At 36.7% G+C, this 18,391-nt stretch overlaps 1 protein-coding gene across 1 annotated transcript in view; it reads right to left on the bottom strand.

Annotated features, from left to right (window-relative positions):
- LOC121387707 (microtubule-actin cross-linking factor 1-like) overlaps nt 1–18,391 on the bottom strand; it is a 175,968-nt gene that overhangs the window by 9,469 nt on the left and 148,108 nt on the right. Inside the window, 11 exon segments of the mRNA XM_041518900.1 lie at nt 2,991–3,108; nt 6,253–6,393; nt 8,163–8,266; nt 8,502–8,664; nt 9,869–10,001; nt 11,192–11,280; nt 11,481–11,669; nt 13,124–13,267; nt 13,968–14,093; nt 14,696–14,857; nt 16,645–16,804. Of these exon segments, the coding sequence (XP_041374834.1) occupies nt 2,991–3,108; nt 6,253–6,393; nt 8,163–8,266; nt 8,502–8,664; nt 9,869–10,001; nt 11,192–11,280; nt 11,481–11,669; nt 13,124–13,267; nt 13,968–14,093; nt 14,696–14,857; nt 16,645–16,804 (1,529 nt within the window).

The raw sequence follows: 18,391 nt of genomic DNA, 5'->3' as shown, positions 1-18,391 counted from the left end.
TTTATTTATATATTTATTTTTCTTCTTGTTGAAAAGTCGTACTTGATATAACAATCATGTGAAACGATATTTCGGTTCCGTGATTTTACCGACACGATCGTTTCCATGAAATCCCAAGGCCTGTTATCAAACTTACAGTGGCAAATTTAGAAGCGACCTAACATTACCTTTACAGGAGTGGAACCAAGATTTTTCTTGGTGGTGTGCAAGTTTGAAAAAAAAGCTCTTGTTGGGTTATCAGTTTAAGGTACATATATTTGTTATATGCTAACGTTGCACAGCATGTTGAAAGGGTTGCACACACCCTGAATTCCCAATGGATCCACTACTGCTTTAGACCAAATAGGAAATATATTAAGAGGCCAATTATTATTCATAATGATGAATTTATATATTACGATTACCTCACAAAAAAGCTACTTTGATGTGCATACTGTTGCACAAGTATGGAGAAGTAAGAATAACTAATGTGATAATGTTGGTACAATTTCTTAATGCCGCCATTGCAATTTACTAGATAAAACAATTTAAAATTTCACAAGACACAGAATAACAAAACTTAAAATGATTTCTACTAAAACTAATTCGTCGCAGTCTTTTTCATTGGAAAAACTGCTTTCATAAAGTGCAACAGAATTAAAAGAGAGAACTTTCTCTTCCCATTTACTGTACATTTATCTTCTTTTAAAAAAACCCACAACTAAATTCTCTTTCCAGTTACAATTATTATTTTTGTTTTTTTGTTTTGTTTCTTTGATTTTTTTTTTTTAAACTACAATGTTCTCTTCTAAATTGGCCACTGTTACCGACAAAACATCAAAGCTACAAGCCACCATGTTGAACAACCCACTTCCTTTAAACCTGTCACCCCTCGTCAACCCAATAAACCTTTCTATCTATTCACAAAAACAGCCTTCTAGGCCCTAAATGCATCCATAAACATTCACATAACATGTTCTGATTAGTGTTAGTAATCGTAATTTTAGTTAAGACAAATACAAGTATTATCTTCATGTTAAGCTGGTTGTCTTTTCTTGGTTTAACTCTATAATAAAAAAGTTACATAATTCATCAATTAAGTTTAATGGTGTCAGACCAGCACTTAAACTGTATTTGACCAAACTGCATTTATAAACTGAGGCTAAAGCTGATGATAATAATTAAAAATGTTAAAATATATTTAAATTTTTTTTTTTTTTTTTTTTTTTTTTTAGATATTTAACCAAGAAAAAACAATCAGTACAAATATTTAGAGACTTAACAGTACAAATATTTACAGAACTTTGTAACATGTGAAAATCTATAAGGTAATATTGTTAGATTTGGGATCTTATGGTTTTTTGCGACACTGTCAACTTCAGTTACAGGTATGAACAAAATATAGTAAGATCCAAAAATAATAAATTCAATCCCTAAGTAAAAATGGCTTTGTTCCTGCTTATTAATTTAATAATAATAATAATAATAATAATAATAATAAAAAATTATTACCAGAGTTACAAGTTAATATGAATCTAATGTTAAATATGAATAAAATGGCATTTTTAAAAATAGATTTTAAAATATCACCGAGTTGACAGCTTCTTCTAAACTACTGGGAAATAGATGGGTAGTGCATGCTGGGAAAATATCTCAAAGACTTAAAACAATCAAAGTTTGAAAATTACTAATTTGCATCATGAAGATAAATATTTTATGACAATAAATACATAAATTATTTTTAAAACCTATTTTTTCAGTAATATACATATTCAATGTGTATATTAAATAATGATTTGTTGAATAGCAGTATAAAAAACATCTATGGCTGAAGACAGAAATATAAATATTAATCAATAAAATAATTGTATAAATAAACAATTGTGATATTTCATCATTAATAATAAGATAATCTAAAATTACTTATTTAAAAAAAAAAAAGAGAAAAAAAAGAGAAAAATATCAAAAGCCCACAAAATATTATTTTGTGTTAATTACATTGACAATTAGCATGATGAAGCCACAGTTAAATTATCGCATGTACAATGCATGTCAAAAGCCAATTAAACTTGATTACTTAAGCAATAAAATAAATGCACATGGACAAGCCCATCTTCATTCCAAATAAAACTTCAGACTGTTTTGTCCTTTTAAAAATACCTAAACAGACCTTAAACCAAACAAATTCACCCTCGCCAATATTATAGACTGGTCTGAAGACCCAAAACAGCCAATCAAATACAGCTATAATTTCCCACTGAATCAAGGGACATGTATCAGTGATAACCAAGTTGATTAAGTTTAAGTTTGTTTTGTTTAACGACACCACTAGAGCACATTGATAGATTAATTATCGGCTATTGGATGTCAAACATTGGGTAATTTTGACATATAGTCTTAAAGAGGAAACCCGCTATGTTTTTTTTTATTCATTAGTAGCAAGGAATCTTTTATATGCACCATCCCACAGACACAATTGCACATATGGCCTTTGATATGCCAGTTGTAGTGTACTGGCTGGAACGAGAAATAGCCCAATGGGCCCACCGACCATGTTAAGGAACCAATCAAAAGTGCTTGCTGTTTCCAGTCATGTGATGAGGTCTTCCTCCTTGACTCTTGTACTTGGGGAGAGGTCAGCTTATAGTATAAAATTCTGTTTGTAAATTCCTCCATCAAACCACTAACACTCTACCATGCATCACCATATTTAATGTAAAAAAAAATTTATAATGATGGAGATGGCTTAAAATCTGAACCCCATCACCATCAATACCAGCATTTGAATGGTATAAGGATTTTAAAAAACTTACGCCCCCACCCCCATATTTTTATTTTTTAAAATGCAAAAACAAAGAAAAATATATTTAAAAAAAACAAAAAAAAACAATCTCAAATATGTTATAATTTCTCCACAACCATGTTACTCTGCCTTTAAAAATCTATAGTTTCCGTAAATACAAAAATATCTTTATGAAAATACAAGAGATTTGAAAATGTAAAACACATACCTCTACAAGGATCGTTGGCTTCTAGGAATTCCTCCAGAGTTATCCACCCACCACCGACTCGCACCATCACGGTGCTGTTAAGAAAGCGGACCAGACGAACTTTCTGTGTCTCTCCAAACTGAAGAATGACAAACAAGACATGAGAAGATAACTCTAAATTATTTTACACTGACCACACATCAGGTGAGTTTGTTTGCCATTTGACCAGCTACTCCAACCCGATAAGGTTGCATACCACTATTCATTTTTTCACGTGTTTCAATACAATTTCTATCAGAATATACTCTGTGAAAAATACAACAATACAGTATTTTTATGTAGGACTTTATAATTACCATGTAAAAAGTCAATATAGGTTGACCACAAAAACTGGGAGTTATCCCCCCTTATGCCAGAGCAATGCATCATTTTGCTGTTAAACAAGTGACAGTACACCACTTACATGGTTGTTATCAGTTAGTACTACATATAACAGGTAACCTCAAACCAGTGGGTTATTTAAATACTACAGAGGTCCATCTACTTGTAACCATTACAGAAAGATTTGGAAAAGCATTTCTGAATTTTATATTATTATTTTTTAAATAAAATGAAGAACTATTTCCTAAACTGGACTATATCATGTCTGTTACAACAAGTAGCGACACGGCAAATGATAGTGTGGTGCCGTAAAACATGCATGTGTAAAATAAGTGAACATTTTGGGCTTTTTTTAAAATTGATTCCTGCAATTTAGCATTTTTAAATGTATTGCAATATCAGAGTCCTAAAAAATCCCATAACCAAGCCATAGTCATATAATGCTGTGAAGATAAAATTAAAATAGATAGCATGCAAAGGCAACGATCTACAGACACAAAGAAAGAAATAGTTTATTTAACGATGCACTCAACACATTTTATTTACGGTTATATGTCATCAGACATTTAGTTAAGGACCACACAGATTTTGAGAGGAAACCCGCTGTCGCCACTACATGGGCTACTCTTTCCGATTAGCAGCAAGGGATCTTTTATTGGCACTTCCCACAGGCAGGATAGCACAAACAATGGCCTTTGTTGAACCAGTTATGGATCACTGGTCAATGCAAGTGGTTTACACCTACCCATTGAGCCTTGCGGAGCACTCACTCGGGGTTTGGAGTCAGTATCTGGATTAAAAATCCCATGCCTCGACTGGGATCCGAACCCAGTACCTACCAGCCTGTAGACCGATGGCCTAACCACAACGTCACCGTCTACAGACACATGGACATAAGTATAACATTTTATCATATAATAGCTAGCGTTTCCAGTGTAATCAAAGTATGTGATGTTTTTCAGATCACTTACTTTCAGAATCTGATAACTTTGCAAATTAAATGTATATTAATCAGTTCATGGCACTGTTTTTTTTACAAACGTTCTACGGTGACACTCCATACTTGATGTATGCATTGATACAGTAAATCATACAAAAACATTTCAATAGCAATTTTACATTGAAAGTTGTCCTACATTCTGAAAAACAAATCATGCACTAGTTTATTTTTACAAAAACATTGTATTAAGCTTGAGATTATATGATAAAGAGATTAGTACCCTTGTATGTTTCAGTATCGTCAATATCATATATTAGGAATAAAAATAATGTATTAACTATTATGCGAGCATAATACAATTTTTATTCCTAATATATGATACTGACAATACTGAAAAGACACACTGGTAATAACCTCTCTATATATATTTTCACACCTGTTGAATATATTTAGAAAGAACACTTGTGTGAAAATATACAAATAAAAGATAGTTGTAAATCGGTGACTGACAGACATACAGACAAAATACCACTCGAGAAGATGGAACTAGCAGTGATGACAAATATGTGTGTCACAAAAAGTCTTACATATTTCCTTGATTTGCTTAACGTCGCTCCTTCAAACTGAAACAGGTGTAACCAAGTGACTATTTACGTTTATAGTTGGTTTATAATTTAGCTTATACATGTATAAACTAGTGTATTTACTGGTGTTATCTAACATATATGTAATAATACTGACTTGCAGTTGTCATTTATTCCAAAACGATGATGCTACTACATAAATATCTATAAAGGCATATTGTCACAGACCCTTGACCTATTTAATGGTCTATTACCTGAACACAAATAATTTGATTTGTCCCTAAATGTACTTTATTCAACCATCTTCATAACCTCCATACTTCATTTATTAATGACCTTTTGTAAAAATAATTGAATTATGGCAATGGTCCATAATTCAAAAACTAAAATTGCCGAGAGGGATGACATGGATTTCACTCCATCATGGTTGAGTTAAGGTGATGCGATAGCTAGATTTGGTTTCCAATAATTAAAGTAATTTTTATCTATTATCCATTTTTAGAGAAATAAGGTCCTTAAATCCGTGACAGTATGCCTTTAAGTTTCTATTTTAAATTATACATGAATATACTGGCAGGGCTTACTCTGGAAAAGCAAAAAAACAAAAGAAGCCATATTTATTAAAAAATTGCAGAAACCGAGTTTATATTTTGTAACAAAATATCAATAATTAAATGGAATTATTTTTCACAGATTGAAATAAAGTTTGTAAATTGTACCAGAGGTAGCCTTGATTAGAGTGATGTCCCTTGGATGTCTGATTAAAAAAAAACCTCTTGGCTTAACCATTGCAGCCATAGTTAAAGTTTGTTTTGTTTAACAACACAATTACATCACACTGATTTATTAATCATCGGATATTGGATGTCAAACATTTGTAATTCTGACATATAGCCTAAGAAAGAAAACCCTAAACATAGACACGATAGCACATACCACGGCCTTTGATATACCAGTCCAGACACGACTGTGCACCCTACCAAACAAAACCTGATTTTACTCTAACACATAGCGATGTTAATGCAGACTAAGAGATGGCCACTTGTTTAAGATTATAACAAGCGGAAAATAAAAATCAATAACGGAATACTTAAAACACGGAAATCCGTTTTATAACGGAAAATAATCATGTTTGACCAGTCATAACCCTATAAATTAACTGGCGGCAAACTTATGGCAAAATGACTTAAAAAATATAATTAAATGAGAGTGCACTCCCTTGAACAGGTACACAAGTTCTGTGAACATAATTAAATGAGAGTGCTCTCCCTTGCATGGGTACAGCAGTCCTGTGAACAGACAGTCTTGCAAGATTCGGCCCGTGCCCAATTACTCAAGTCCTCGTGGAGACCCTATTTAGTGGGTGACAAACACCTACCCGGTACTTTCCCTCTTCTATAAACTCGGCCTTGAATTGATGTCGACACTGGCAGAGAGAGACGTCACGCTCGATTTCATCATGAATTACTTCCACATCCGGCTTCTGGCGTGAGGCTGCCTTAGCCCGAGCTGACTTGTTCTAGAACACACAAAAAAACACAATTATTACTGGGTCTGCGTAACAAGAAGATAAAATAGTAATATTTCATTCACCAATCAAACGTTTGTTTTGTTTAATAACACCACTAGAGCACATTGATTTACTAATCCTCGCCTACTGGATGTCAAATATTCGTTAATTCTGACATATAGTGTTAGAGAGGAAACCCGCTACATTTTTCCATTAGTAGCAAGGGATCTTTTACATGCACCATCCTACACAGGATAGCACATACCACAGCCTTTGATATACCAGTCATGGTGCACTGGCTGGAACGAGAAATAGCCGAATAGGCCCACCAACGGGGATCAATCGCAGATCGACCACTCATCAAGCGAGTGCTCTACCACTGGACTACGTTCCACCTATCATTAACATGAACAAGATATAAAATCATAAAATTTCATTCAGCAATCAATGATGAGCTTGTCTGCATAATGAGAACCCAAAAAAGTTTGTCTGTTTTGTTTAGCGATACCACTAGAACACATTGATTAATTAATCATCAGCTATTGGATGTCAAACTTTTCGTAATTCTGACACGTAGTCATCAGAGGAAACCCGCGACATGTTTTCTAATGCAGCAAGGAATCTTTTATATGCACTTTTCCAGACGGAAAAGCACATACCACAGCCTTTGACCAGTTGTGGTGCAGTGGTTGGAACATGAAAAAACCCCAGTCAGTTGAATGGATCCATAGGTGGTTCAATCCTTCGATGCAAGCACCTAAAGCGAGCACTCAACCCACTGAGCTACATGTAAATCCCATCCCAATAAGAACAAGATACAACAAGCATTCTGAGTACTGCTAAAGCAATACATGACCCCTACCGGGGCCAACAATGTTTCTTATCTTCCAAGTTCAAAGGCCATGACTCTGTAAAAATGTGGATTAATCGCCATCAAAGGAAAACTTGATTTGTAATAGTATATGATAAAGCCATACATCAAATTTCAATTCAATATCTTGAGGCATTGCAAAAAAAAAAAAAAGGACTTTTTTTCTTCAAATTTTCTCAGTTCAAGGGCCATAACTCTAATACAAATCGGTAAATCACAATGAAAAGTCCAGAAAAATATATGTGGGACAGATGGACAGGTTTAAGTCTAGTCATTACTAATCCATTTAGACAATACATGTATAAAATTTAAAAAACTGTGTAACATACATTGCATTTTATATTTTTCTGTATCATGCAAATGCCACAAACATTTAACACAGACAAAAATATTTTTTAGTTTTTTGGACATTACAAACATGGATGTTGATGAGATGAATGGTGAAGCCGCAGTATTTCCATTTTGGTATGGGATTACTAGTACTTGACAGGGCCGTGCTCCATGCTTGCTGTCAGTTGAGCTATCTCGGTATCACCCGAGCCTAGGGTGCAGTGCATGCCAGGTAATCATCCCTTAGTGGGGTCATACACTCAGGAGACGCACCCATGAAATGAGTAAAACTCTGTATATGTGGCCTTACCTACCCATTGAACCTAGCGCTGCACTCACTCTGGGTTGGAGTCGGTATCTGCATAAAAAATCCCCCATTGCCTCAGGTGGGATACGAACCCAGTACCTACCAGCCTCAAGTTCGATGGGTTAACCACTACACCAGCAAAACAAAAGACAATTTTTTTACAAATATTAAAACCCCCAGAAACATGGTACAAAGGATAAAACAAATCTGGAATTCTGGATAAAATCCAGAACATTTGTATCTCTGCTCTAGCAGATATAAATAAAATACCTTGTCTGGCTTGAGAGCGTCAATGAAATCCTTGTAGTCCATGAATCCGCGTTTGTCAAATATGTCAAACACAGCATTGAGTTCAGTCTTGTTGGAGGGAAATTCTGAAATTAAACACACACACACTACAATATTGTTTCTAAAGTCTTTAATATCTATAGTCAACCGTCTCAAAGTATGATCACAAGATAGCAGCAACTAATCATGTTCCTTTCTAATGACGTCATGAGCTTTCTGGGTGTTATTTTCATTTGATAATGGGAAAAGACTGTAATTAACCAATCACAATACAGAACACACTTGCCATCAGTTTACAATAAAAAGTTCAAGAATACATACTGGATTTCAACATCCCCATGACGAACTCTTCTCGCGATACGAATCCATCGCAGTCTTTGTCTTGTCGTCGGAAGAAGTCCGTGATTCGGTATTTCTTCGCCTTCACCCAATTCAGGTACCGCTGTCTCCACAGGTCAAAGTTGAAGTTCTTAAAGCTCTCCAGCTTGAGTGAAAAAATCAACCAGAAACACTTTCGGTTAGTGTATAGCAAATACACTTGCATCAGGGCCACGTGTTTATAAAATGTTTAGAGTCCAATTCAATCTCTAATGATGTCATAGTGATTGCCGTAGAAATTTGGCAAGGCAAGGTAGACCAAACACTTTTGGGGCATTTTCACCATTTTCGGGGCACTTGTTTTTCATTAAAAATAAACAAAAATTAATTAAAATAAACAATGTAATTTATGGGTTTGCTGTAACAAATGAATAGTAAAAGATATAAAAGGAATATTTTATTAATTAATAATACTTGTTGGGGTGTTTTATAAAGGCAATTTTAGAATTACTGAAAAAGGCTTGTTTAATCTCAGGGCAGCATAGTGCTGATTACGGCAAGATGGTGCTAGACTACTGAGGTATGGTGCCGCACCATGCCAAAACAAGCTAGGGAAAACACTACGTCACATGCATACAATTTGTATGGCGTTGTCATGATATTACTGTCTCAAGACTATCTTGAAGACTAGACTCCAAAAGTTTTATAAGCACCAGGCCAGAAAATACATACGTTATGAATTTTACTTTTTTTTTTAAATATTAAAAATGTCACCATACAAAAAAGAAAAAAAGAAAAATACTAATAAAATTACCAAAACCACAAGGACTAAAATAAAAATAGTTTTATTCCACTAATGCATCATAAACCATCCTCTATTAAGCAGCCACCTGTGTTAAAAGGACTTTATGACAGTTTCTGCTTAATACAGGTTGGACTATTAGCTTGCATTTCTACGTGTCTGTTACCCCACTCCCCCCCCCAAAAAAGAAAGAAACCCTCCACCTTAAAAACCTCATCATGGACTCAAAGAGAAAAACAGCTTGTGAACTGAAATGTGTAAGATAGAATGTGTTTCCATTACCTCCATCAGTGTATCGTGAAAACTAAAGTCCAAACCTCATAAGATACAATTACCTCCATCAGTGTATCATGAGAACTAAAGTCCAAACCTCATAAGATAGATTTACCTCCATTAGTGTATCGTGAGAACTAAAGTCCAAACCTCATAAGATAGATGTACCTCCATCGGTGTATCGTGAGAACTAAAGTCCAAACCTCATAAGATAGAATTACCTCCATGAGTGTATCGTGAGAACTAAAGTCCAAACATCATAAGATTAAATCCAAACATCACAAGATAGAATTACCTCCATCAGTGTATCGTGAGCATCCTGCAACATTTTTTTGCGGTCAACCGACATACGCCATACCGTGCGCCACTTGGCTTGTAGTGCCATCACACGGGGATTGTACCCTTCAGAGTCATTCAGACGCATGTTGCTATGGAAAACAAAAAGGTCTCATAATATACAACAACATTTCTAAACACTGACTGCAATAATAAGTCTGTCATAAAAACAAGTTAATGTTTGTTTTTTAACAACACTAGAGCACATTGATCAATTAATCATCAGATATTGGATGTCAAACATTCGGCAATTCTGACAGATGATATAGTCTTAGAGAGGAAACCCGCTACATTTTTTCATTTGAAGCAAGGGATCTTTTATATGCTCGGCTGAGGTGCTTACGGTCGCAGAATCAAACCATCTGAGTGGATCCATTCAACTGATTGGGTTTTTCTCTCGTTACAACTAGTGCACAACAACTGGTCAAGGAAGAAGGAAGGACATTTTATTTAATGATGCACTCAACACATTTTATTTAAGGTTATATGGTTAAGGACCACACAGATATTGAGAGAAGAAACCCGCTGTCGCCACTTCATGGGCTACTCTTTTCAATTAGCAGAAAGAGATCTTTTATATGCACCATCCCACAGGCAGGATAGTACATACCACATCCTTCGTTACACCAGTTGTGGAGCATTGGCTGGAACGAGAAACAGCCCAATGGGCCTACCGATGGTAATCGATCCTAAATCAACTGCGCATCAAATGTTGTACCAGTGAGCTACGTTCCACAACCCATAGCTGGTCAAAGGCCAAGGTATGTGTTGTCCTGTCTGTGAGAAAGTGCATATAAGAGATCCCATGCTGCGAATGAAAGGAAGGAAATGGTTTATGTAATGATGCACTCAACACATTTTATTAACGGTTATATGGCATTGGACATATGGTTAAGGATCACAGACATTGAGGGAAGAAACATGCTGTCACCACTTCATGGGCTACTCTTTTCGATTAGAAGCAAGGGATCTTTTATATGTACCATCTAATAGACAGGATAGCACATACCACGACCTTTGATGTACCATTCGTGGTGCACTGGCTGGAGCAAGAAATAGCCCAACGGGCCCACCGGCGGGGATCGATCCTAGATCAACCGCACATCAGGCGAACGCTGTACCACTGAGCTACATCCCAACCCCCCTACAACTGGTCAAAGGCTATGGTATGTGTTATCCTGTCTGTGAGAAAGTGCATATAAAAGATCCCTTGCTGCAAATGAAAACAAACTTTAACTAGTAACACCATACAGGTACTAATTTGCTCCATCACAAAACTCACCTTCCATATTTTTGTTTATTTTCAAGGGAGACAAGCTTGGTTAAACGTTCAGCATCTGAATTTTTACTCGTAACTTCTTCATGAAATTCCTGAAATATAGTCAATTGTTTATTAAATTCTAAATCTGCCCTTTTAGACAAAATCTTATTAAAGGGTAGCAATTAATCATTCCCCTAAATTTAGTTTTTAATGGCGACGTCTGTTCAAAACACCCATGTCATATTGAAAATATCAACCAACAGATTCAAATTTGAATGTATTATTTTTTAACCAATCACATGTGTCGTACCAAATGCTCCTTGAGCAGTGTCTCCACCACTTTGAGATCGTCAGGGATTGGATCGCGCTCTTTGGTTGCTAGGAGTGCCTGGGCGTCTGTGAGCCAGGCGAGAAGCTCCTCGAGAAGTGCTGCGTTGCCCTGGATGTTCCGCAGAGCGTCTTGCAGGCGGGCTGCACGGTTTTTAGCTCGCAGCAGAAGCTGAAGATAAATCAGATAAAAAACAAAGCTAAAAATTGTTTTTGTTTAACAATTCCACTAGAGCTACTAGATGGTATTAAAACAAGTGCAAAATTATTTTAAAATTACTTTTAAAACTAAACTAAACTAAAAATGTTTTACTTATCCTCAAAAACCAGGTTTAAAATAAATGAGACTGATGGTCTGCACAGGCATGAATATAGATATACATCCGGCCAGGGGAGACAATTCTGCAGTTGAGGAGACGACTCAGGTTGTATAGCATTGCTGTTGTGATAGCACTAGGTAAGTATGAAAAAGACTATTACGGTAAACTGGTATGTCACAGAGCAATCAGTTTCAGCTTAACTTGAACAACGCAGGACAATTAATTTTGAAAATGCTTATTTCATTGGATGGTATGACTGTATCAAGTGAGTCATCATGTAGAAGCAGCCAATCATATGACTTTAAATCAATGTGTGTGTGTGTCTGTGTGTGTGTGTTATTGTCACGTGGTATTAAATAACGCATGTTGTTCTCACTAACAGTGGGTAAGAATTAAATACAGTGAAACCCCTCTAAACCGGACACCCTTGGAACCAAGACAAATGTCCAGTTTTAAGAGGTATCCGGTTTAGAGAGGTTACGTTCTCTCCTGCTTTTTAGAAAGGAGCTCGGTAAGAATTCCGGTTTACACAGTGTCCGGTCTTGAGAGGTTTCACTGCCTTACATCACAAGAGAAACATGGAAACTACTGTTGACTGTTGACATGTTTACCTGGTCCCATCTCGTTTGTGTGATAGTGAGGTAGTACTTGACGAATAGGACCGCATTCGGGATGACTAATAAATATGTCACGGTTTACCTGGTCCCAGTGTATCTGTGTGATAGTGAGTAAGTACTTGACAAATCGGACTGCGTTCGGGGGACTAATAAATATGTCATGGTTTACCTGGTCCCAGCTCGTCTGTGCGATAGTGAGGTAGTACTTGACAAATCGGACCACGTTCGGGAGACTAATAAATATGTCATGGTTTACCTGGTCCCAGCGCGTCTGTGTGATAGTGAGTAGTACTTGACAAATAGGACCGTGTTTGGGGGACTAATAAATATGTCATGGTTTACCTGGTCCCATCTCGTCTGTGTGATAGTGAGGTAGTACTTGATGAATCAGACCGCGTTCGGGGGACTAATAAATATGTCATGGTTTACCTGGTCCCAGTGCGTCTATGTGATAGTGAGATAGTACTTGACGAATCGGACCACGTTCAGGGAACTAATAAATATGTCATGGTTTACCTGGTCCCATCTCGTCTGTGTGATAATGAGGTAGTACTTGACGAATCGGACCGCGTTCGGGGGACTAATAAATATGTCATAGTTTACCTGGTCCCAGCGCGTCTATGTGATAGTGAGGGAGTACTTGACGAATCGGACTGCGTTCGGGAGGACTAATAAATGTCATGGTTTACCTGGTCCCATCTCGTCTGTGTGATAGTGAGGTAGTACTTGACGAATCGGATCGCATTCGGGTGACATGCAGACAGTATTTCCTCGGCCAACTGTTTGATTCGCTCCACCATCTCCTGGTGGCCTCGGAGGCCTTCCATGAATTTCTGAAAGTAAACATTAGAAAACAGTTAAAAAGTTTGTTTAGTTTAACGATACTACTAGAATACATTGATTTATTCATCATCAGCTATTGGATGTCAGTTTGTTTTGTTTAATGACACCACTAGAGCACATTGATTTATTAATCATCAGCTATTGGAGGCTCAATCATGGCTACCTCGTCTATTAACAATCAAGTCTTGTCATAGACTAACCTCATGTTGCTCAATGAGCTGAATGATTGCCACCTAGTCTATTAACGATCAAGTCTTGTCATAGACTAACCTCATGTCTCTCAAAGAGCTAAATGATTGCCACCTCGTCTATTAATGATCAAGTCTTGTTATAGACTAACCTCATGTCGCCCAATGAGCTGAATGATTGCCACCTCAACTATTAATGATCAAGTCTTGTTATAGACTAACCTCATGTCTCTCAAAGAGCTAAATGATTGCCACCTCAACTATTAATGATCAAGTCTTGTTATAGACTAACCTCATGTCTCTCAAAGAGCTAAATGATTGCCACCTCGTCTATTAACAATCAAGTCTTGTTATAGACTAACCTCATATCTCTCAATGAGCTGAATGATTGCCACCTCGTCTATTAATGATCAAGTCTTGTTATAGACTAATCTCATGTCGCTCAATGAGCTGAATGATTGCCACCTCGTCTATTAATGATCAAGTCTTGTTATAGACTAACCTCATGTCGCTCAATGAGCTGAATGATTGCCACCTCATCATCCGGCAATGCTCGGAACTTCAGCTCAGATTCAGCATGGGGCAGGAATTCTCTCATAGTTGTCACTACCTCTTGGAACTCTTCAGCCTAGAAGATAAATACATCAGTGTTAACAGGGGACTACAATAGTTTGATAGACTCCATGTTTGACGGTTCTGTTGTTAATCTGTATATTCTAGTTGAAGATTCATTTTCTAGGATAAAATTATCAAGAAAGTATAATTTCAAACTTCTTCACCATGCCCATTACTGGTCCCCACACATTTTCTTATCTCCTAAGTTCAAGGGACATAACTCTGTTAAAAATGAAAGGTGACTACTACTAATAAAAGATATTGTAATAGTTGAAGTTTGTTTGTTGTTTTGTTGAACACCACCACTAGAGCACATTGATTTATTAATCATCGGCTATTGGATGTTAAACATTTGTCAATTCTGATAGTCTTAGAGAGGAAACCTGCTACATTTCCCCATTACAAGCAAGGGATCTCTTATATATGCACCATCCGACAGACAGGATAACACATACCACGACCGTTGATGTACCAGTCGTGGTGCACTGGCTGGAGCAAGAAACAGCCCAATGGGCCCATCGACAGGGGATCGATCCCAGACCGACTGCGCATCAAGGGAGCGCTTTACCACTGGGTTACGTCCATCCCCTTTGTAATAATTAAAGTCATGGTTACCAGTGTCATGGCGTTGCGGAGTCGGTTTTCCCGCACATCACTCAGGTGGTTGACCCGATCCCAGATTCGCGTGAGATCTTCGATCTGGGAGGCTGGAAGGTTACTCGCGCTCTTCATCGTAGCAATGGTCGGCTCCCTAGCTGCCAACTCTTGTTGGATTGCCTTTTATGAAATTTAAAAAAAAAACCTAATGGTTAATACTAAAAATGGATATTTAGTTTACAGATTTATGAAAGAATATCAGGATAAACATTCTACATTTATGATAAAACATCACAGTTAATTATAAATTTAATTTTTTTAATATAGCTAGTACTAAACCAAATAACTTCCGGCTGGGTCAAAGTTCGATGTGCACCCAACTTGTGACAGAGAAGTGAACACCACAAGTCCTGTGATTGGTGATAAATGTGAGTGTGTTGGTTGTAAAAAAAAAAAAAGTTGCATCTGGGGAAAAAAACGTATGCAATTTTATTTCATCTAGTACCACTGTGTCGAGAAGCCTTGTGCTTGAAACATGTATGAGGTACCTGTAAAAAAGTACTCGAAATTTTGTGTGGAACTAGGGTAGTCATAGACGCTACCTGTTATATCAAAAATGAGCAACTTGACCCCCAGTGTTTTGTGATTCACTTTAAGGGTGAGGGGTGGTAGTATTTATATCCGTGGCGTTTATGTCGATAGATACGCTGCAGGTAGGAGTTTTAGCTACATATGTTACTATTGTCGTCTATGGGATTTGATTTGCTAGTATACACCCTAAAACAAGATGATACATGACTATTCCATCCTTCCTTTAAATCCAGGCTTCAGGAGGACTGCCACATAACTTATACAATGGAATCCACTTAATTGCATATTGGTTTATAGAATAAATCGGTTATTTGCATATTAAATGTCTGCATACACCCAAGAATGGAGATTTAAATTGTAAACATGTTTCTGATAGGAAAGCCTAGGACAGATTAAACATTTTTAAAACGTACTGTGTGATTTGAGCTTTAGATATTAAAACTTTACCGAGATTGAGGCGTTAAATAATGAAAATTATTCCAAGAACAGTGAAACATGTCTAAACCAGATTAAGCCTGGGAATTAATATTTATCCGATTTAGACAAGATCCATTGTTTAGAGGGTCACATTTAATAATTTATAAAATTCTGGACCATGAAATGTGGCTGGTTTTGACAGGCTTTTGCTTATACAGGTTCCACTGTATTAAAAACGTACCATATAATTGGGAAGAAAGAAATGTTTTATTTAACGATGCACTCAACATTGTATTTACGGTTATATGGCCTCAGACATATGGTTTAGGACCACACAGATATTAAGAGAGGAAACCCGATGTTGCCACTTCATGGACTACTCTTTTCGATTAGCAGCAAGGGATCTTTTATATGCACCATTCTAAAGACAGGGTAGTACATACCACGGCCTTTGATGTACCAGTTGTGGTGCACTGGCTGGAACGAGAAATAGCCCAATGGGCCCAACGACGGGGATCGATCTGACTCCGACCGCGTATCAAGCGAGCGGTGTACCACTGGGCTACGTCCCGCCCCTCCGTGCGATTGGGGTTTTAAAGATTAAAATTTTATGATAAAACCCTAACAATGAATGACTGTTTAATGATACACAAGCACAAAAAATATACATTGACTACTGGGTGTCAAAGAAAGGTAAAAAAAAAAGAACAAAAAAGGTATCTGGGTTTAATCAAATTTATTAAAAGTAAATAAATTTAAAAATAAATAAATAAATTTAAAAATAAATAAATAAAAAATAACAATAAATTGAAAAAATAAATAAATAAAATAATAATAAGAAAAGAAAAGAAAAATACTAAAAAATATATAATTACTAAACTTTTCTTTTTTAAAAATTAAAAAAAAACCCACATTTTTTTTGAAAAGTGAGATAAATCTTTTAAGTGCACAGTATTTACCCGGTGTTGTTCGAATAGCATGTGTACAGTGTCGAGGTCACCAAGAACGGGCTGATCATCCGCGATGGTCGTCTCGGCCTTGTTGAGCCACTCCAGGAGAGAGTTGAGGGCGTCGGACACCCGTCCCGACGTGAGCAATGCTTCGTCCAGCTTGTTCTGACTGAAAACACAAACAGCATTTAGTAGACAGAAGAAAAACACAAACAGCATTCAGTAGACAGATTAAAAACACAAACAGCATTTAGTAGACAGATTAAAAACACAAACAGCATTTAGTAGACAGATTAAAAACACAAACAGCATTTAGTAGACAGATTAAAAACACAAACAGCATTCAGTAGACAGATTAAAAACACAAACAGCATTTAGTAGACAGATTAAAAACACAAACAGCATTTAGTAGACAGAAAGAACACGCCCGACATGAGCTGTGCTTCGTCCAGCTTGTTCTGACTGAAAACACAAACAGCATTTAGTAGACAGAAGAAAAAACAAAACGAAGCACTTGCTATAGAGAAAACATAAACAAAACATATAGTAGCCAGAAAGGAAGGCAAACAGCATTTAGTAGACAAAAATAATAAAAACAGCATTTAGTAGACAAAAATAATAAAAACAGCATTTAGTAGACAAAAATAATAAAAACAGCATTTAGTAGACAAGAAGAAAAAAAACAAACAGCATTTAGTAGACAAGAAGAAAAAAACAAACAGCATTTAGTAGACAAGAAGAAAAAAACAAACAGCATTTAGTAGACAGAAAAAAATACCCCAGCATTTAGTATAGAATGTCCCCCCCCCCACCCCCCAAAAGAAAAAACAAAAACAAAACAACCACAACCAGATCCAAGATTTGTAATTGGTGTGTGTGTGCACGCGAATTACAAAATTCTACAAAGGGCATGTTTGAGGTTGCCAAAGATAAATGTGCTGAGCTCCCAAAAGGATCAAGATAAGGGGAGGGAAGGGAGGGTTTTAGTTGCATTCTCCCCCACTTAAATTCAAAAACAAAGGATGCACAGGCAGACTTTCAGGACAGTTTAGTGTTGTATAATTGTGGTCAATGTATTTCAACACAGCAAGAAAGTCAATAAAAAGGGCACCAAGAAAGTCAATAAAAAGGGCACCAATTCAAACGGGCGGGGAGGAGATCTTGATGAGACACTTGTGATCATCCGACAAGACAGGGAGCGGGATGTAGCTCAAGCGGTAGCGTGTCCGCCTTTGAAACGGTCGGTCATTGGATCGATCCTTCTCAGTACACCCATTTGCAGTTTGAGCTATTTTCCGTTCCAACCAGTGGTCCACAACTGGTTCATCAAAGGCTGTGGTAAGTGCTGTCCTGTCTGTGGGAACGTGCATATAAAAGACCCCTTGCTGCTTATCGGAAAGACTAGCCTATGTGCCAGCAGAGGGTTTCCTCTTAAAGAAATATGCCAGAATGACCATATGTTTGACGTCCAATAGCTGACAATAAGATAGAAATCAATGTGCTCTAGAGGCATCGTTAAATAAAACAAACTTTACTGACAAGACAAAAATCTCACTGGCATACAAGACCAACCCCTGCAATAAAGAAAATGTCCATAGTAACAAAACATGCCATTGAAAAAAACCCTGAATATAGTCCAGGGCAAAAAGGTGATGTGGTGAATTAAAAACTGCTGACTGCCATGGGAAATTGCAGGTACGAGTGTGTCACGGTTCTTGGGTGTTTTTTCAAAGTAAACTTTTCAACAAGACAAGAA

This window comes from Gigantopelta aegis, chromosome 13, assembly GCF_016097555.1.
Source record: "Gigantopelta aegis isolate Gae_Host chromosome 13, Gae_host_genome, whole genome shotgun sequence".
Taxonomy (NCBI): Eukaryota; Metazoa; Mollusca; class Gastropoda; order Neomphalida; family Peltospiridae; genus Gigantopelta; species Gigantopelta aegis.
Note: the sequence above shows the minus strand (reverse complement) of the source record. Positions and strands in the feature narration are given on the sequence as shown.